This window comes from Garra rufa, chromosome 10 (assembly GCF_049309525.1).
Source record: "Garra rufa chromosome 10, GarRuf1.0, whole genome shotgun sequence".
In the NCBI taxonomy this organism is placed as follows: domain Eukaryota; kingdom Metazoa; phylum Chordata; class Actinopteri; order Cypriniformes; family Cyprinidae; genus Garra; species Garra rufa.
Window position 1 is genome coordinate 37,635,034 of NC_133370.1, and position 21,838 is coordinate 37,656,871.

The following is a 21,838-nucleotide window of genomic DNA, read 5'->3' on the forward strand; positions in this document are numbered from 1 at the left end:
TTTTCTCCAAAATTAGATTTATTTTTACCCCGTTTCTAAATGATTCGTAAACGACTCGTGTGAAGCAGTTCGAAGAATCAGTCTCTCTAAACCCCTCCTTTCCGTGAGCCCTCACTGCTGTGATTGGTCAGATGGTGCAGTCCTTTTGGATTGGTCTACCGCTACAGCGCAAAACGAAACGCCCATTGGCATAACTGAATGACAGCTGCGGAGACCTGTTAATGCATAGAAAAGATAGCCTCGATTTTACCCTATCAATTCGAGCCGGAGTCTGACGATGAAACGGTTGAAGTGTCACATCGACAAGAAACTGTTTTGCAAGCACGACCGGAGCAGGACGTTTCTCAGTGGGTGTCATATGTTAACTGTGGACAGTGTTTGCAATTTGCTTTTGTAAGCGAACCGGGCACACCTCTACGTTGTGAACTTCAACACTGTACAATCCATAACACTGCGTTAAGCCATCGTTTATCATCATCATTACTTAAACTAATAAGGCAGACAGACAGTCAAGCTGCATCAATCACAAGACTTTTTAGACTACATTGCACTCACAGCTGAACAACAGTACTACAGAAACGCAAGTTAGCCGGTTACCAAGACATGTGCGGGGTTGTTACACACCATAACGTACACAAAGACGTATTTTGAACGATCGCTAGAAAATACAATTATTAATCATACTTACAGGTAGAAGTTCAGAGGAGCAAGCCGGTCCAAATAAACTGGGCACTGATCCATTTTTTAAAACCAAGTGTTTGGTGAATCTCGCGTTGTAACGTTACTCCCCAAGATTAGAAAAGCAGTCATCAGTAAAATGACGCGAACACAACACAAGATTGGCATTGGACTGCTGAGGTGTTGAAAAAATTAATGTTAACCACTGATAGTTTCATCTTTTGGAAGGGCATATAAAACAAATTCACTCTCACAGGCTGTCACAGCGCAGGGCGTCTTCTTGACATGATGTAATCCACGTGAAAATGGTAGGCCTGCTGTTTGTGGGCGGGCAAGTTGTTCGCGAAATTGAATGTGGGCGGACATTACGCAAATGTGTAGCTCGTGACGTGTGGCCGTTACAGAAAAAAGATTCGAATTGCTGACGACTCGTTTAGGCGAATGTGAGCCGACTCTTTTTTTTGATAGACAAAAACTTTATTTATAGTGCACTGTCGGCGTCACAACTTTGCAGATAGTTTATGTTCACATACAGCTACATGACACACTACATGAAATATCATATTTGAAAAGGCATAATAGGGGCACTTTAAAGCAGAAATCGAAAGTGGAATTACCACGTTCAAGGCCCAGAAGGGTAGTGAGGACATCGTTAAAATCGTCCATGTGACATCAGTGGTTCAACAGTAAGCTTACACGTTTGGACCAGAATATACCGACGATGACCTAAGAGAGATGGAGGTTCTACATCTGAATGGCGGCTCACATGCATTGTGGTACTCTCGTGAATGTGAGACTGACACAGAAGAGAAGAAATTGTTAAATAAAGTTAAAATCACAAAGTACGTTTGTGAAATATGAAATACAGAAGCCCCAACATGGGCTCTATCCCATGGATAGAGCAAACTTAAAACTCAAACTGTAATTGCAACATGAGGTGATGAAAGAACTTTTGCTGCCTGGCATTAACATTATTGTGGAAAGGACTTCTGATTAGATTCCTATAGCGCAGGAACAGTAGATCAGATTAATGTCCATTTGCAGAGACTGAATTATGTGTATACCAAGTTTAAATACCACCCCGAGTGATTGTTAGCAAACATATTCGTCAATTCTACTACAGTAGTTCAGCATAACTGTACATTGATGATTTGCTTGCAAATAGAGTATCTTTGACCATCTGCTTCCTGACGTGCTTCAATGAGATTTGCAAATGAAGATATGAAATATTTTCCTCAGATAATGCAGCTGACTCAGCTAGAGTGCTGTGTAAAGGCACACTCTTATATAATGCATTTTTAATTAGTTTGATGCATGATGATTCAGCACTTGAAAAATCTAAATGTTGGCATTAGGATCTTTGATTTATGTGTCCCAGATTGTTTTCGATAAGATAATTTGAAGCTGCTCTTGACATTTTGTTTTCTACCATAACTTTTCTTAACACTTAAGAGTTGTCACATAACCAGCAGTTACCTGCTATCAGATGTCACTACATGAAATAAACAAGATATGTTTTGGAATAATGTCAGTCACTGATACACACATGGAAATGTCAGTTTCTTCATGGTAGATGTTTCAATTTCCAGGTAGTTGGACACCGAAAAACACCTGTGATGAGTGATCACTTGTATGTTTTTTTTTCAACAACAACAATATATATATATATATATATATATATATATTCAAGAAGGCCCTTGCATTTCACCTGAATAGTTTCAGTCTTTAGTTTTCAGTAAACAGGCTCAATATTTGTTGCCCCTTTTTTGTTGTTTTATTTTGGGAGTAGCTGCATGATTGAGAGGTCAGTCAGATGTTAAATGGTAGGATTCAGTGACAACCTCTAGCTTCTCTAAGGCTTACAGGGTCCTTGAGAGAACAGCGATTAATCTCAAGAAATAAATCCTGGATTAGTTTATCCAACCAGAACTTTCGTGTCTGTGGGACAAAAGTTTTATTTTATTTTTGGCCAACCGTAAAACCTTTTGTGTGTCATGGTTCTCTAAAAATAAATGCATGTCTCAACAGGTAAATGTAGGCTACTTTGAATAAAAGGTTCAACATATTAGGAAAACGTTTAACTTTGTTTTTTGACTTTATTCAATAGGACAGCAGAGAACAGACAGAAGAGCAGGAGGGGGGAAAAGAGAGAGGGGGGTTGGATTGGCTAAGGACTTTAAGGCGGGATTCAAACTCGGGTTGCCGTGAGCACAGTTGCGTTATATGTCGGCACTAGGGTTGGGCGTTCTCTACCAAATTGGTGTTGGTTGGTGGTGTAAAACATTGTGATGGACGAACATCGTCCATTTTTAGCGGTGTCCCTGAAGCATGAATCTGTATTTGGAAGGGCACAGAAAGCGAATAACGTGTTCTATAGAGCCACTAAAGGGACATGGTTAGCTGCTTGCTAGCGGTAGTCTGTTACATTATAGTAAATAAAATTTCACATAAACAGAGTAAGGAGAGATGACTGATAGGACTATAGCGAGATCCTGAGCACCACTGACAAACATCTAATTTTGTAAAATGTAAGTACTGCCGCTCTGTAATACAAACATACAGTACGTGTGATCGTGAATCTTGAAAGTGAAAGTAAACAGCGAATGCGCATTCAGAAGTTATTTCAGTGCCCTGCATATTAATCCTTAAAGACCTGGTGAATTTCCAGAATTTTAGGAAAAACAGAAAAATGGTAGCCCTGAGTTTAACAACGCGGTGGTCGCGCCAGTGCGACCGCTCACGTAAATTAGTCGCACTGGCAGAAAAAATGGTCACAGTCTGGAGCCCTGTAATATTGCCGCAAGTGTCATGCGCGCTTCAGTATGAGTAGTTAACAAAACCACATGTCACACAGAATTCATATCTAAACAGTCGTTTTGTGGCTTAATATTAGTCCATATCGCGATTTGATTTAAGTGTAATGATCTACATTTGATTAATGATCCAAACTTTGACAAATTCCATGACATTCCACTTTAAACTGTAAATTCCTTTTTATGACTGGATTTCACGATTCCGTCCGTGTTTTCCACATTGCGGAAATCATAAGGCCCTACATATGAGATATGTCACCATTTTACTGGCTGGTTGGTCCAGTCTGAGATACTGCCAAACAGCGGGCATACTGCTAGCACGTTTGTATTTCTTCTTCGCTGCTCTGAACAGTGGTTGCTTGTGGCAACACAGCGCAGCTTCCTGTGTTTGCATTCTGAGCAGCAAAAAAGAATTGGCTTCCGGGATTTGCTAGCGGGAATAACTTGGGTCTTGTTTAAGAAAATGGTATTGGAACGGTACGTGGATCAAGTACTCGCCAATTCCGATTAGAGGTCGACCGATATATCGTCCGGCCGATATATCGGGCCGATATTTGCCATTTTTTAATATATCGGCATCGGCCGATATCCGTGTTTAGTAGCGCCGATTTAAAGTCAGGCACGTCTGCGGGCAGCCCCGTGTTATTGGTGCGGTAAAACGCGTTGCTGTGAAGGACCCCAAGCCAAAATTTTTGTAAGATTCAATAACATTTCTGAGAGATCAAGGTAAGGATTAAATTCTGATATTTCAAAGTCCCATGGCCATATATGTACTATATATTACTAGTAAACTATGAAGTTTTGCTTTCACTTAGTGAAAGAAAGCATAGAACCGTCGGTAACTGGCATAATGCTACAGCTGGTTAAAGGTTTGCTTACTTGCAGTTAAGTTTAAAGACTGTAGTCTAAAACGATCAGCAGCTTGTTGCTAACATATTAGCCCCAGTGTTATAAGTTCTGTTTTATTTTTCCTGTATTGGAGTCAGAGAATTTCACTCTGCGTGGGGTGGAGAACGCGGCGGCTCTCACAAACAATGCAGCGCTGCGATTTCTCCGCCTGGCTCAGAGACAGTGATGCACAGAGGGTGGTTATATCCGCGGGTTGGGTATACTGCGAGTTTATAACTATGGTCACGTTCAGATGTCAGTAAAAGTTATTTTTTTCAGCACGGATTTGGCTTAAAAGCACGAGTTATTAAGCCTATATATATACTGTAAGTCTGCAGCGATGTGAAGATCAGCTGTTAAAATGAACCATCCATTCATCATATCAGCATGCAAAACTAAGAATTAGAATAATTGTAATAGGAAGATCACGTGGGGTTTGCTAAATCTGAGAAAAATATAAGTGCGGGTGGATGGCAGGCAGATTACACTATTGCCTGATTTTGCTTTATTTCGTCATCAAAAATAAGATTTTGCTCTCTTTTGTCGTCAAAAGTATTCTGAAACAAGTCACAACTGAGCCGCTGTGCATCTCCATTTAAACAGCGGTGTTTTGTTTATGAATGAACGTGCGTTTTTAAACGAATCTAGTGAAATGATTCAATTTCTCATTCATAAAGAGAGTCATTTGCTTTATTCAGGAATGAATCAGCTGTTCAAACGAATCAAATGCCATCTGCTGGCAGGTCCTCTCAGTTACGTATATAAATCATTTAAAGTTTAACATTAATCTCAGCTCTTAAACTTTTATGTAAATTATTGACAGTTTTTATATTATCTGTTTTATATATTTAATACTTGGTCAGTTTGATTTGTTTGGTTAACTTTGGTTAAATCCTTTATAATAATACTGTGCAGTGCACAAAATCAAGATGGTTCATTGTGTTCATTGTTCATGATGTTAAGTTTAGAAATGATGTGCATCCATTAGTGTGACATTTTAGCATGCAAATAAAGGGGAGAACTTCAAGATATCGGCCCTAAAAATCGGCCCAAACAAATCGGCAGCACATATCGGCCATCGGCTGACCCTGACCTCTAAACATCGGCATCGGTTATAGAAAAACCCATATCGGTCGATCTCTAATTCCGATGCTAGAATTTTTTTGTGGTATCGGTGGCATTTCCGATACTAGTATCGGAATCGGAACAACCCTAATCGGCCACCCTGTTCTCTAAGATATCGGCATCGGCATCGGCTGTCAAAATTACCCAATGATATAATTGCGAGAGAAAGCATTGAAAATTATCGTGATTAAAAATATAAAAAAATCGTGAATTTATTTTTTTTATTTAATCTAGACCCCAGGAATCAATATTAATTGAATCGTGAGGTACCAAAACGATAGCATCGTCTATCGGCCCAACTCTAGTTGGCACACTAACCATGAGGCTCTCGGCACCAACATCTCTGTATATTTTGGCGAGTCTTTGAATTTTGGCTTGCATTTTTGTAACAGTATCTGAATTTCTTTTTCCACACTGGCTAAACACCCTCTGGCTTAGCCTGGACAGTATGTGCCAAATTCTTGCAGTTATGTGCGTGGAGATACATAGGTTGACAGACGGGTAGGATTTCCCGTCATTGCATTTGCACAAATCATTGGACGAACATTTTATGATCATGAGACTTCCACAGAACCTTGCTGTCCAGGCTGTAAAGAGACTTTAAAGCAGTATACCAAAAAATGTTTATGAAAATTAGAGCATTTCATACTCTACCTCTAATATAGGGACCATTAAATATGCCAGATCTAAATTATTAATGGACATAGGACAAATGCTCACTCTGTGTTGGTGGGAGTTTGGTTACAAGCCTGCAGTGTTTTTTCAGTGGGGCTCACTGAGCCCAGTCACTGGACTCAGTATTTCAAAGGGAAACCAGAGATGAGGGAATCACCCCCACCAGCGTGCATTATAAAAATATTTATTCTCATTGCTGTGTAGCTCCATGTGATCCAGCATGTATTTTCAGACCTGTTACCCAATCTCTGACATGCATAGAAGAACTATCCCTCTGCTATTTTCTCTCTCGGCCGAGTGTCAAACAACATAGCCAACAACAGCACGCCATTCTTTTAAACAGTCATTTCCCCTTGCGGAAGAGACTAGTTCCCTAATTTATTTTAAAAATGCACAAATGCCTTTTGTGTTGATTCCTACTGTTTGATTTTTAAACTGGTGTGAGCTTCTGTCTTATCTACTCTTTACATACATAAATATGCACTGTGTTTACTCATGACTGGGTGGTGGCTTTCAAATAAGTGCAATAAATGTTTATAATAAGTTTCTGTGGGGTCCATCTGTTGATTTTGTTGAAAGCATGCTTGTTGACCCTTGTATCGTTACGATTGTAATCTGATGAATGTTGTAACAGCTCTGAACGACCTTTAAATCTCCCATGACTTCCAGCTTCAGTCCACACTCTTGTTTGTAATCTTTAAACTGATGTTCACTTTAGGATGTGTATTTATAGATGCGTGTTATTAGTTACTAAATCACACTGGTTAAGAGACCCTGATCATTAATGAACAAGCATTCACAAGATTTTAATATACACAATTAATGTGTCCTTGAATGACCTTCAAAGCACTTCTATCTTAAACATACAGTGCCCACTTGGATATTTGGACACTAGTAAAACATATTCATAGTTAATGTGATGAATTACACCTGTGGCTGCTATGCCCTATGTAAATTTGAGAGGAAATGACTACATGGAAATGACTTAATGGATCCACAAAAAAAATCAGACTGGCACTGGTTAGGGCGTATTGACAAAAATTATATCTCAATATTTTCTGGGATTTTAATGATAATTAGAAAATATTTTGAAGTTTTTAAGTTTATATATATATATATATATATATATATATATATATATATATAAAAAATATTATTATTATTATTTTTTTTTTTTTTACATTTCATAATCATATTTTGTGTGGTCAGTTCACAGCAGTGATTGTGAGCACAATTCCATAAAAGCGCAGATCGAAGGGGAAAATTCTGTGTGATTTACTAGCAATGCGCACATTAAAGAACAAAGCCGCAGCCAGATAATTTCCATAATGACCAGCACAATCTATCAAGAGCAGCAAAAATTGCCGCTTTTTTGGGTGTTAAATAATGGCGCAAATACCAATTATTTGAGAAGCGCAAACATTAGTAAATTGCGTTGCATGATTCATTTTAATACTCACAAGTTCCATGCCTTTTCAGTGCTAATTCTTCACTGCGTGTCTTTTGTAAATCTTGACAGTACTATTTTAGTTAGGGATGCTCCGATCCGATGTTCATACCGGGTATCAGCTCCAATACTGCCATGCATCGTCGGATGGGGTATCGGTCATAGAGGGCCGATCCAAATCCTATATTGTGCGTATTATTCCGTGTTACGTTAAGCCGTATAAAAGCATTATAAAGCACAATAACGTTTTCATGCACTATATTCCAAGTCTTCTGAAGCCATACCATAGCTTAATATGAGGTACATAAGAATATTTAAGTCCTTACATTAAAGTTTACATAAACTCTGCTGTGGCAGTCAGTCATTCATTCAGCCTTCAAACTTCACGCTCTCTCCAAGATCATTCTGTGTTTCCATTATTATGTTTGATTTGTGGATAAATGTCTATGATTTCGCATAAAAGGACTTTATCGTGCTGGAGTTTAATGTTGTTTCTAAATCATGTTACTTGCTACCTAGTGTCTGTGAGAACAAAACACAGGAGTAACACGGGACTATAAATAGTTTTTAATGCGCTTTAAAACTGTTGAAAGAAAGGCTCAATAAACTGTTGCACAGATATAATAAACTACACATTTCTCTTCCATGTTTTGAACCTTTTAATGCAAAGCGCTGAGTGCTGTGACCGTAGACGGCTGTGACTCTGTGTTGCTTCAACCGCATAATTCTGCACACCGGATGCGCATATTGTAAACGTATATATATATATACATTGTTTTTCATGAATGGATTTTATAATACAAATAATGTAAAGTGTAATATTTTAGTACATCACATTTGTTTCACACAAAATAATGTTTTTTCGCAAAAAGTTTGGATTTCTGAAATTATTGTGCACTGATTTTTCTAGAATAACTTTTGCTGCTGAATTATCTACATAGTTTATAATATATATTTGTGTCATAGATTATGAATATACATTTTTTTATTTTATTTATTATTTTATTTTTCTTTATAATGAAACGGTCATTTAAACACTGTGAAAGAATGATTATCAGTTCCAAACACAGAGATATATAAATTCTACATTTATTTGAATGGTAAAAAAAAAAAAAAAAAAAAACCTTCACTGGTATCAACATCCATATCGGCCAATATAGGGTATCGGAATTGCTATCGGAGGAAAAAGGGGGAACGCAGCATGTTAGTAAATCTGGCCCTAAATATTTGTTGGGGCTACTGTAACTTGCTTTTTCTGAATAACATCTTTTTAGTAAGCTTTCTCAGATATGGGTATTACAGAAAAAAGAAAATCTTCTCTCTTTTAACAGATATCCAGGAATTTTACGAAGTGACCTTATTGGATAATCAGAGATGTGGGGAATCTGTGAAAGTGCCCGATGCAATACCCCCAGTGAACCTGTGGGATTTCTCCAGCATTCAAAGCACAACGGTGACTTCAGACACCCTGCCCAGCCTTAGCACCAGCATAGAGGTAAGTGTGCTTAAATGTCCAGTCATCTGAATTAGATTAGTGATTTTTTTTTTTAGGTCAGCTTGATGCTGTTTAAAACTTTGTATGGCATTTGATGTCTGCAAACACATTTCTAGCATCTCACAAACATCTCAGTGTAATAAACATTTGAATGTATTTAAAGAAATTCAGAAAATGGTATGCTGCTTGCTTGTTTTTCACAAATCATGAAACAAGTCATGCCACAACATGGTCATTTAACCAGACATGGCCTATGGTTGATTGACATGTTTTTTGGGGGATCAATGACAGTCTTAAACTTCATTTGTAACTTTTCTGAATAGGAAATGCGCACATGCTTTTGCTGTCACACCCTCTATGTAATCATCAGTCAGGCTTTCTAAGAATTTGACATCCTGCTTTGCATGCTATAGAATGACTACGTTTATAGAATGACACTTTCACAGAAACTGTCGGAAAAACACTCTGTCCTCCTAGATTCAGGGGGAGCATATTGGTCTCAGTAGCTATGCGTGATGCTGTTGAAAACAAATACGATGAATGAGTCTTTACGCTCTGTGGCACTAACTGCAGTCTCTGTACATGCTATTTGTGCACTTGAATACTTTAGTAGCAGATGTTCTCTCTTTCCTGATGCAGAGGAACAGAATACTGTACTTATGCAGAATATCCTGAAACTAAGCACTTTTTAGTCATTGAATGACCTCTTAAAAGCATAACAAGATAGATAAGATGTGACAGAATCGCTGCATTAACTCATTTTAAGTAACTGAACTGAACAAGCAGTAAAAATCAATTTTTTTGAATGTAGGAGTGGATGTACAGAGAAACCTTCAGACATTTGCTGCTTGATGTTTGCTTAAAGTGTCATGAAATTGTTTAAGCACTGGTCATTTCCCACCACAGCTATAAAATAAAAGTGTGGAAAAAAGCGGATGTGGTAAGCTGCAAATGGGAGAGAAGAGAACACAACAGTTGTCTCTTTCAGTCAGTTTTATTTTGCTTTCAGTTAAAAGTATAAAAGGTTCTCACAAATGTGTAATGCACGCAACAAAATGAACAAACATTATATGTGGTTTTGTAAGCTCATAATTCATTACACACTGATATATCAATAGCATATCACAGTATTTTTTTTAATGTGCATTTCTAATCAAACTGCAATTTTATGCAATTATGAACAAATAGTGAAAATATGAAGTTTATACATTTTTTTTAATGCAATGTTATTGTGTTTTAAAGAAACATGCTAGCCCTAAAACTAGCTTTATAGCAGTAAATTTATATTTAAATAATGTGTCGTTTTACCACGAAATGCTTTGAAACACTGTACTGACAGAATTCTCTTGTGATGTATGTTCATTATTGTACATTTGTAGTAGACAAAATACTGACAGTGAGAAATAAACAGTATCAAAAGTGCCCATATTGAAGAAACACTTCTGTATGACTGAATGTTTGTTATGGAATTTTTAGTTTACTTGCTGGACAGATAAGCTTTGGAATTCTAAGGTAACTCCATGAGTTTTGCAGAGTTATTTTTTTTTTAAGTTTTACTAAAGTTTATTAATAGTTTTGCCCTTCCATAACATCTAACATAAAACTATATCAAAACTAAACAAACATGCTTTGTACTCAACATCTCATTTGTTGAAAACTGCATGAATTAATCGCTTGTAATAATAAAATTAAGGTTGGATAGTGACTTATCCGACCGCTAACTTAGTGTCTTGCAACTGTAAAAACAAAAATTCTGTTAATTGTACAAAATAAAACTGGCAGCTGTTGTTGCCAGAATAATTCTGTAAAAAAATACAGAAAGAATAAAACAACTTTACAGAACAACCTGTAAATATTTACAGCTTAAAAATGGTAAATAATAAAATTGTATAAAAACACTGCTACTAAACTCTGTTTTGTACCTTTAACATATACTGACAACCACCATAGTAACACAGATGGAAAAGAGAAAAACGACAAATCAAAGTTCATCACAAGTAGCTTTTCCTCAAGCTGAAGTAAATACTCATATAGAAGGTGCACGGTGTCATACACACCAATACAAAACACCATCATAGCTGCAGTCATGCTAGACTTTGAGCACACACAATTTTTACTGACATCACAACAGTTGTAATAAAAAAACATAATTCAACATATAATACATCCAAAATGTAAAAAAAAAATGTAATGTAAAAATTTTGCTTCTCCAATTTAAAGATTTAAAGTCAGCATTGTTTTATTTCAGCTCACATGGGTCAGACTGATCTTGTATTTTATTATTATTATCACACATCTTCATATGACACAAACTCTGGTCACCAAAGAGTTTGCCATAGTTGAACTTTGGAACACACGAAATTCGCATAAGCTTGCGTTTCCTGTTCACATTGGCGAGTGTATGAATGGAAGTCAATGGAATGAAATGTAGGGATGCACCGAAATGAAAATTCTTGGCTGAAGCCGAACAAAATTAAACACTGGGCCGAAGGCCGATTACCGAACACGTTTTTTTATGTTTTTTTCCCCCCATGTATTTTGCCAATTTTTTTCACCATTGCATAAATTAAATAACCAAAATGTGCTTTTTAACAGTTTTGTCTTGCTTTTCAAAAAAAAAAAAAAAAAAATCAATTACAAAACAACAATTTAAAAGTATTTACATAACACTGATTCTAGTAGATATTATAGCCTACCAACAAAGCACAATTTAACTTAAAATTAATAAGTTAGTAAAAATAATAATCTTTGGGCATTTTTAAGACCCCCTTCTTGAATCAGGATTGTGTTTTTAATGTACAAATAAATGCAGCCTTGCTGAGCAAAGGAGAATGTTATATTAAATGTATAATTATTTTTGTCTTTTTTATTTTATTTTACAGAACAACAGAAAAATTACAATGCTAACATTTATGAATGTTGACTTTTATTTTGGCAAAAACCCACAGTAAGAATCAGTACTACTTTTTGCTGACAGCAGAAAAATTACGAATGATTCTCATTACATGCCTCTATTTAATCGCGTGACATCATTTTTCGGTATAATTTATTCTGCCTTTTTGCTTCTTCAAATAATTTTGTTTGCCGAACATTCGGTGCATCCCTAATGAAAAGTGAAAAAAAATAAAAAATGAACACCCCCCCCCCCCAAAGTGATAGTTCACCCCAAAATAAAAATGTACTGTTCAACTACTCACCAGGCCATCCAAGTTATAGGTGACATTTTTTCTTGAGTAGAACAGTAAAGAAGTTTTTAGCTTAGATCTTTGGTGATTCATAAAATGCAAGCATTTTTTGGTTTGCCTGAGGCTATGAGTTGCAGATAATAATGTTGTAAATAATGTTCAGTTTCTTGCACAGACAATCGCTTCATAAGACATTAATACACTGTCAGGTTTTAATGTTGTGTTCTGTTATGTGCTTCTACAGAAGACAACAAGTCACCTACATGTTGGACGGCTTGACAATAAATTAACCGTAAATTTACATTTTTGGGTCAACTATCCCTTTAACACACATCACATTATTAGGCTGCTCAATAATGCGATAAACGTTAATTTTACAATAGAAGATAAAACATGGAACCCTAATATATGTAAATGATAGGAAAAAGCTAAGAAGAAACATTTATTTTAATAAAAAATATCAAATAAGAAGTGGTCACACAGGGAATTCTGGGAGTGTCAGATTTCTTTTTTTTATTGTAAATTATAGTTTATTTTACTTCCAAAAATGCATTGTAGCATTTTACTTTCAAAATTACATTAAATTTCCTGTTAGATCTATTACAGTTTTTCACCAGATGAAAACATTCAAGCAGCTCTAGACGTGTGATGTGTAAAGCATTTGATGCAGTATGCATTTTGTAGCTGGACCAGTCTGTTTTGGAAAGGCAGTTGTCACAATACCACCACCTACCTGCAGTGTGTAGACATGTACAACATAAACAGCCACTTTCGAATATATGTGACCCTGGACCACAAAACCAGTCATAAGATTAAATTTTACAAAACTGAGATATATACATCATATGAAAGCTTTCTATTGATGTATGGTTTGTTAGGATAGGACAATATTTGGCCGAGATGCATCTTTTTGAATATTTGAAATCTGAGGGTGCAAAAAAATCAAAATACTGAGAAAATCACCTTTAAAGTTGTCCAAATTAAGTTCTTAACAATGCATATTACTAATCAAAAATTACATTTTGATATATTTACAGTAGGAATTTTACCAAAAATCTTCATGGAACATCATCTTTACTGAATTTCCTAATGATTTTTGGCATAAAAGAAAAATCAATAATTTTGACCCCTACAATGTATTTTTGGCTATTGCTACAAATATACCCCAGCGACTTAAGACTGGTTTTGTGGTCCAGGGTCACATATTTATAAAAGAAGAGATTATACTGTTTATAGCAAACCAGCATTGGCTCCACACATTAGCCTAGTTAAAAGGATCTTTATCAATCGACTAATATCCCACTAACAACATGACATTTTCAGAATGACCCATGTCACAAGACAAAATGTTGTTTATTTGTCTGTGGGTAAGTTAGTCACTAAACTAATCTGATTCTATACACTGGTACACCTTTATATCCAACTCGGAATGATCTGTCTTACCATTAATGCAATAATCACAGATTTATTCTCATTTGTCTTCCACTGTAACTTACAGTACTTTCTAATATTTTGTTTTATGCAAACAAAATATTAGTTGTTGCTTTTTTCAGGCTTTTAAACTTCATACTAGTGGAATATAGGTAATTTTAAATCAACTTGACTAACTTGTACCTCTGCTGTGTATTTCAATGTCCTTTTTCTTTTCCCTCTTGTTTCTTTCTGTGTTAATAAAATGGTCACTCTCAGGATTCTCCCCTCCTAAATGAAATCCTTCATGTGCTCGCTAAAGCGAAATCCTCCCACAGTGAGCTGGACCAAGTAAGTATCATACCGGCACGGGTCTGGTGGGTTGGGCATCCCCCATGGCCGCATGTCTGGGCCGCTCATTTTCTCCTACCCAGTTCCTCAAGCCTTGTCGATGGGGTTTACTCCAAGAATAGAGGGACTCATGTGTCATTGCGCTCCATTCATTTAGGCTCGCCTTATGGGTCTGCTGTGGACGAAGGTCACAGCATTATCGGTGGGAAAGCAAGTTTTGGTGGCCAAGCGGTGGGTGGCATTTTCACAATTCTGAAACTTGATTCAAAATGTGTTAGCCTCTCTGACATGTGACATTTATTTCTGAACGTTATCAGCTGGATACAGCTGCTAACTTTTTTTTTTTTAACTATAATTTGTGGAATTGGACTTAAAAGATATAATTGTGAAAATGTCAGTTTGGTGTTTTAAGTTTAAAAACCTCCTTTTATCAATGTGTTTTTAAATCTTGTATCCAAGGACTGTTTTTTTTTTTTTTTACCGAACTTTGTGTATTTTGTGTTGTTGAGCTTTTGCCTTTTGTGTAGAATGATTATACCTTGATGTCCTTGTCAAACTAAATTTCACTACTCACCCATTTCTCAAACTGTGATGACACATTTTTATTGCAGTAATTAATTTAATTATTAATTTTTATGATACTGTGCTTTGTCTTATATTCAACAGTATAAAATTACTGGTAATAAAGTAGTAAACACTAATATAGCTGCTGAACTAGTGACTGATGTGTCATAAATATAAAGAGCTTTGTCAAGTATGTTTACACACATAAGGAATTTGTCTTGAAAAACATAAACATACAAAGGATGTAAAATTAGTCAATAAAATTCATAGAAATGCAATAGTGTATTTCTCTTTGACTGTTCGAGGAAATGAAAATCCAAAAGTAATATTTGCTATGGTCTCCCGTGTATACCATATCTCCCATTAAATGTTATTAAGCGATAGTCCACTTTCATGTTCTAAACTTGGAATTGTGAAAAGAATCCATTAAGAAAAAACCCAGGTCAAGGGAGATTGTGGGGTATGTGAAAACTAGGGTTGTGGAATAATGTAGGTTTAAGGTTTTTTAAAACATAGTTTTTCTAAAAATAAGCTAAAATTTAAAGGTGCACTATGCAAAATTTTCAGAAAAAAAAAATTGTAGATCTGTACAAAAATAATCCCTCTCAATCATTACTTGGTGGTATTTGTTTCTGCAGAGACACTGTTATCAATTTATCAGCAAGCTAGACTGATAATGGCTAAATTGCTTGTAAATTACAGCCAGTCATCTAATTGTTTGTGTAACTATTCATTCATACAGTGGTCTACCAGTGAGAGAGTTTCCCAGTTTTAAGGGAATTTCAAACAGCACAAGTTTTTTAACCTCAAGTTGTGTTGCTGGTCACATTTTCTTTATATTAATGTATGTTACAAGGTCAGTTAAATATCAGTAATAAATTAAAAAACCTGTTCTGCAAAAATACACCAATGCAATCAAGTGCTTGTATGTTGATATAAAAAAGTAATACAAAAAGTAATACACTTAAAATAATATTGTTAATTATACATAACTTGCATAATACACTAGATTTAAGTCAGCATCTGAATTGATCTGTGGAAGGTTTTTGGCTTGAAGGGTTCACACACAGCATGCTGTGCTCTTGAGTCTTGACTAAGTGCAGTTATAGTATTTTAATAGATTTACACTGGGAAAAGAACATTTGACATGCAGCTGCGAGAGATTTAATATAAATAAAAAGCATACTCTTGTTATTCGATATTGCGCACATGCTATAGGTTGTTCACTTATTTTGAAGCACATCAACTATTATAAAACACCTGTAGCTTATAGCATGAGAAGCCGAAATATGTCATAATTGCCACAATACAGCTAAGTCTTAAGGCTAATTATTTACAATGATAATGTATACATGAGTAAAAATTGTCCATACTCTACATAAGATGTGTACTAATAGTCCACAAGAGAAAATAATAGTTGAATTTATAAAAATGACCCCGTTAAAAAGTTTACATTCTCTTGATACTTAATACTGTGTTCTTACCTGAATGATCCACACCTGTGTTTTTTATTTAGTGATAGTTGTTCATGAGTCCCTTGTTTGTCCTGAACAGTTAAACTGCCTGCTGTTATTCAGAAAAAATCATTAATGCAATTAACTTTTTTGAATTTAAAGATAGGGGTATAAATTTAGCTTATTTTTTGTCTTCTGGAAATCATGTAAATTAAATGAAAAAAATATGATATTTAGACAAAATAAGAAAAATGTACACATCTCCATTCTGTTCAAAAGTTTTCACCCCCTGGCTTTTAATGCATCGTTTCTCCTTCTGGAGCATCAGTGAGCGTTTGAACCTCCTGTAATAGTTGTATAGGAGTCCCTCAGTTGTCCTCAGTGTGGAAAGATGGATCTCAAAATCATACAGTCATTGTTGGAAAGGGATCAAATACACCAAAATGCTAGAAAACCAAAGAATTTGTGGAACCTGAAGGATTTTTCTGAAGAACAGCAGGCAGCTGTTCAGGGCAAACAAGGGACTCGTGAACAACTATCACTAAACAAACAAACAAACAAACAAACAAACAAACAAAAAAAACAGCTGTGGATCATTCAGGTAAGAACACAGTATTAAGAATCAAACTTTTGAACTTAGTTGATGACTTATTTATCAGACATCTTATTCTTAAATTCTGCATGTTCTGCATGTTTTTCTTATAATAAAACATAATATTCTATTATACTGTTGACAAATACAACATGTGAATTCACTTTTGGAAATCTCAGTAGTACATTTTTAACACCAAAGATGTTGAAATTACTTTTAGAATGTTAAAAAATGTTAAAAAAAAATAAGACTTTTAAAGATTCCGATGCACATGCGTGTTTGTGGTCTTGTCAACGTATATCTTGCAAGTCAGAGGAAATGTGGGTTTCGAAGTGCTTTGTATTTCCCCCGGGCCAAGTTCCGACTTCAGCATGAATACCACCACAGCACTATTTTGTTAGAAACTGGGTAAGAGAAGTTTTTACCCAGTTTTCTTTTTGTTTCCTTTGATCCAAAACCCTTCATACAACTGCAGCATGCACTAGTACAGAGGCTGCCTCTGAAGGGAAGGTCTAATCACTGTGCGCATCAAATATTTATTCTTACGCTGCATCAGGACAGTCTACAGTATGAGCTATATAAAGGCTGCTTTTACACCGTCGGCTCAGTGTTAAAATGTGTGTGAGGTGACTGTTGGTGGGGCTGCATCTGCTGGGAACATGCTTGAGATCTGCCAAAACACTTTCTCTGTGGGGTGTCTGGATTTCTCTCTCCTGTACGAGTTGTCACTTTCAAATCTGTACTTGTCAGTCTTTACAGGATGTGGCACACTCTGTTGTGAATGAAAAAATATTGCAGTGCAAGTTTTATGTGTTCAGAAATTGTCATTCACACTGGCATTATAAAGTTGTAATAAATTCCTGAAGTTTTGATTATCCTGAAGAGACTTCTCCGTTTCAGCAAGGCAGTTTAATCAGACAGTGGTGACAGCTATGAAAAATGTTTGCACTGATATGAGTTATTACCCTTCTGGGATCCATGCAGTTCGTGCAACGTCTTTTTACGTTATGCTAGCTAATGTGGTCTTTAACAAAGTATTAAAAAGTATCGCAACTCTGCATGGGAATGCGAACATGCGCACTAGATGGCTTTTCGACGTTATCTTGAGGCAAAAGATGTCACGGAATACTGAATTTTTTATCTTTATTATCATGAAAACCATTCGTTTTTAGACACTGACTCTTTCGTAATACATACGTTTTCCTTTAAGTTATCCATAAATGCGGGCACGGACTTTCAGAAACAGAGAAATTGTTTCCAGCGCTTCAATTTAAACAGGTTTGATATTCGCAAAGAAGTAAAGGCATTTACTCTGCAAGGTTTCATCAGTGAGATTCTTGATGAAGCAGCGCTAGAGCAAACCCGCGTGGTGATGCAGCGCGTTCTCGCTTATGCGCTTTCGGGCTCATTTGGAGACGTGTGCGCATCTCTCTCTCTCTCTCTCTCTCTCTCTCTCTCTCTCTCTCTCTCTCTCTCTCTCTCTCTTTGTGAACTTTACTGACATGGCCAACATAGAGAACAAATACAAACACGTGGATCGCTGTTATTTTACTTTTGGTCCTTAAGGAGTTGCCGTGAGCGCCGCATTTATTGGCGGATTCAGCGTGATTCTCGTTAAAGAAGAGAGTTGCGAAATGAGATGCTGAGAGGCGCGAGGTCTCTGTCCGATAGGAGAGAATGGACTGCATTTGTATTGTTACTACCAAGGTAAGAGCACAGATTTACTGCTACTATCAGAATGAAGGCATTTACCGCATTTTATTATTGTTATTAATTCGGTTTATTTCTGTGTACACACTATAATAGCCGTACTTTACTAATTACGTATTGATGGCAGTTTTATGATCTTAACCCTGAAATGTATTAAACTTGAGACCTTTGTACTAGCTTTTTGTGTTTTTGAAAGTCAATATATCTCTGCTCATGCAACAAGAAAATACATGATAATGCAAGTTTATAGTATTTTGTCTTTTTAAGTTTCTTCTGGTGATATGGTTGTTAACCAATGGTTGTTGGTAATGGTTGTAATTAAATATTTAAGATTGTGGAGACAAAATTAAGTGAAACATTCCATTAAAAACCTCGATTGATTGGCCATTGACCTAATGACCTGTCATTCCTGTCATTGTGTTTAACCAATTCTCAACATCACCTGTCGTTTTCATGCATTTCTTGGCATCTATGTGTTTTTTTTAATGTATGGTTTGAGACCAAGTTTAAGGCTATGTGCTGTTTTTTTAAACTCATTCCATCAAGAAGTTGTTTCATATAGCATCCCCAAATTTTCAGCCTTAGTACTAATCAAATGTTTTTTTCTTTTTTCTTTATTTTTAATGTGACCCTGGACCACAAAATCAGTCATAGTGTCAATTTTTTGATACGTCATCTGAATAAATAGCTTTCCATTGATGTATAGTTTTGTTGGGATAGGACAATATTTGGCCGAGATAAAACAATTTGAAAATCTGAAATCTGAGGGTGCAAAAAATCAAAATATTGAGTTAAAAAATTAAATTTAAAAATTAAGTTTTGATATATTTACAGTAGTAAATTTGTGAAATTATCTTCATGGAACATGATCTTTACTTAATATCCTAATGGTTTTTGGCATAAAAGAAAAATTGATAATCTTGACTCATACAGTGTGTTGTTGGCTATTGTTAAAAATATCCAGGGTCACATATGATCCAGAAGCAGCCTGCCTACAAGCCATGAGACTAGAGACGGCACATCTTCATTTTACATTCTTAGTATAGTCATGTAGCACTCGATACTACAGATACCAATATTTTTAGGGATGTGCTGTCCAAATGACTGATTATATCACCACTGGTTTGATGTCACGACACTTACCTCCCGCTGTGGTTTCTCACTGTACTGTAGTTCAGTTCTTTTATTACAGTACTTAATGTCATTTATATCTGTTCGTAGATGACTGAACATGCAATGCTGAATTGCTCATTTTTTGCTGTTTTGTTTGAAAGTAAGATGGCAACAGGACGTCTGGACAACATCTGGCAATTCTGTATTCAAGTCTTTTCTGCCCTGCTTTAATGCTGTTTATCTCAAGCTCCTTGCTGTCATTTATCTTGACCTTCAGGAGGCTGACGTTCTGTCTTTGATCTTTGGTACTGTCTCTCAACTGTGGGCTGAAGGTGATAACTATTGTTCGATTCATACTGGCCTATGACAAAGTAATTTATCCAAACAATATATGAATAGCATTTTTGGTCACTTCTGTAATGTTTTTATCATATGTTAAACTGATTTGAGCGAGTGTATTATTATATGTGACCCTGATCCACAAAACCAGTCACAAGTAGCACAGGTATATTTGTAGCAATAGCCAAAAATACACTGTATGGGTCAAAATTTTTCTTTTATGCCAAAAATCATTAGGATAGTACACTCTAAAAAGTGCTGGGTTAAAAAATAACCCAACCATAACCCAGCTGCTGGGTAACTATGGGACAGAACACGCGTTGGGTTGTTTTGACCCAAGTGCTGGGTTAAATCATTTGACCCAAAATGCTGGGTTGTTTATTTGACCCAACCAGTGGGTCAGATTAACTGTGTTGCTGGGTTAAACACTACCTAAATATTGGGTTATTTGTTGTCTAATTGCCTTGCTACCTTTATATTTACCAATAATAATATATAAATCACAAAAGAATGTAAAATTATTATAGTTTTTCTGTAATACAGTTACACAAAAAAAAAAAAAAAGTAAAGATCATGTTTCATGAAGATATTAACCCTAACCCTAACCCAAAACTTAATTTTTGATTAGTAATATGCATTGCTAAGAACTCTTGGACAACTTTTAAAGGTGTTTTGTTTTTTTTTTTTTTTTTTGTTTTTTGATTTTTTTTTTTTTTTTTTTTTGCACCCTCAGATTCCAGATTTTCAAATAGTTGTATCTCTGCCAAATATTGTACTATCCTAACATCCTATACATCAATGGAAAGCTTATTTATTCAGTATGTTAAGACACTGCAGGTGAATAGGGTAAAAAAAAAACTAATAGTTATCACCTTACTCAGTTGACTGATTACTGATTACTACATTTTTTGTATTACAAGTTTTCTAAAATGTTAGGGTTTAATATGCAAATGAGGCATTATTTTTGATTTGCATAAATTTCTAGTACAAAAATCTAAACACTGGATGAAGTCAGTTTCAAAATTTCTTTTTTATCTTTTTTATCTTTTTCATTTTAGAGTCAAGTTTTTCAAGTTTTTACAGAGGGGATTTTGGGTATCTCATTTCGTCACAACATAATTCAGAAAAAACTTTGAACAGACAGGAAATACTATATATATTTTTTTTACCATTTTTTGAGGAATAAAATGTATAAAATCAAGCAAATTATATATGAAGAAATCCCTCTGTAAAAACCTTCAGGAAATAGACAAGAAATAAAAAGTAAAGTTTGGTGTTTGTAAGTGCTACTAAAGTGGAGATTTATGGCTCAGTGTAGGAGAAAAATCAAATTTTGAGAAAGCAGCCTTTAAAAATATGGATTGTATTTGAAATCTGACGACACAAATAGATAATGTGCTATAAAAGAAACACTTAACAGTGTTTTTTGGATGTTTTTTTTCCACTAGTCTGAAAAAACACTTTATCAAAAACCAAAAAGCCCAAAATCTCAAACTTGATAGGTGCATGAAAAAACAGCTTTTTTGCCTGCAGTGTCTCCCCTTAAACAAAATGGTCTCTTATGACTGGTTTTGTGGTCCAGGGTCACATATTTGAAAACAAAAAATTATATATTGGGAAGTACCACTAGGCAGCATGCTGGACATTGTGTGTCACTGTTACACGTGTCTTGGTTTCTCTTGGGAAACAGGACAGTTTGAGGCAGTCATTGTGACTGGGCCAGAACTGTAGCTGATGTGTATGCAGTGCTTAATTTCTGTTACATTATCACTGTAGTTTGAGAAAGAAATTCCCCTTTTTTGGGTGTAGTCTCACAAAAGAAATTTTGGCCAAATTTTGCAGGCAATTTTTTTTTTCTCCATTGTCTAATGTCAATGTATGAAGAAGCACTGCTCACAACTCCCCGTATCTGCGTGACCAACTTGAACCTGTTGTGAAAACTTTGCCCTCATTCGAATTTGTGATTGAAATGACTAAATTTTACCCATTTTAAATAACA

The 21,838-nt window shown here is 35.6% G+C and overlaps 1 protein-coding gene across 12 annotated transcripts in view; it reads left to right on the plus strand.

Annotated features, from left to right (window-relative positions):
- Positions 1-21,838, plus strand: part of dlg1b (discs large MAGUK scaffold protein 1b) — a 129,232-nt gene that overhangs the window by 6,423 nt on the left and 100,971 nt on the right. For all 12 annotated transcript variants that reach the window (XM_073848888.1, XM_073848889.1, XM_073848891.1 and 9 more), the window contains exon 3: positions 8,958-9,121. In XM_073848888.1, the coding sequence (XP_073704989.1) occupies positions 8,958-9,121 (164 nt within the window). The remainder of the gene's footprint in view (positions 1-8,957; positions 9,122-21,838) is intronic.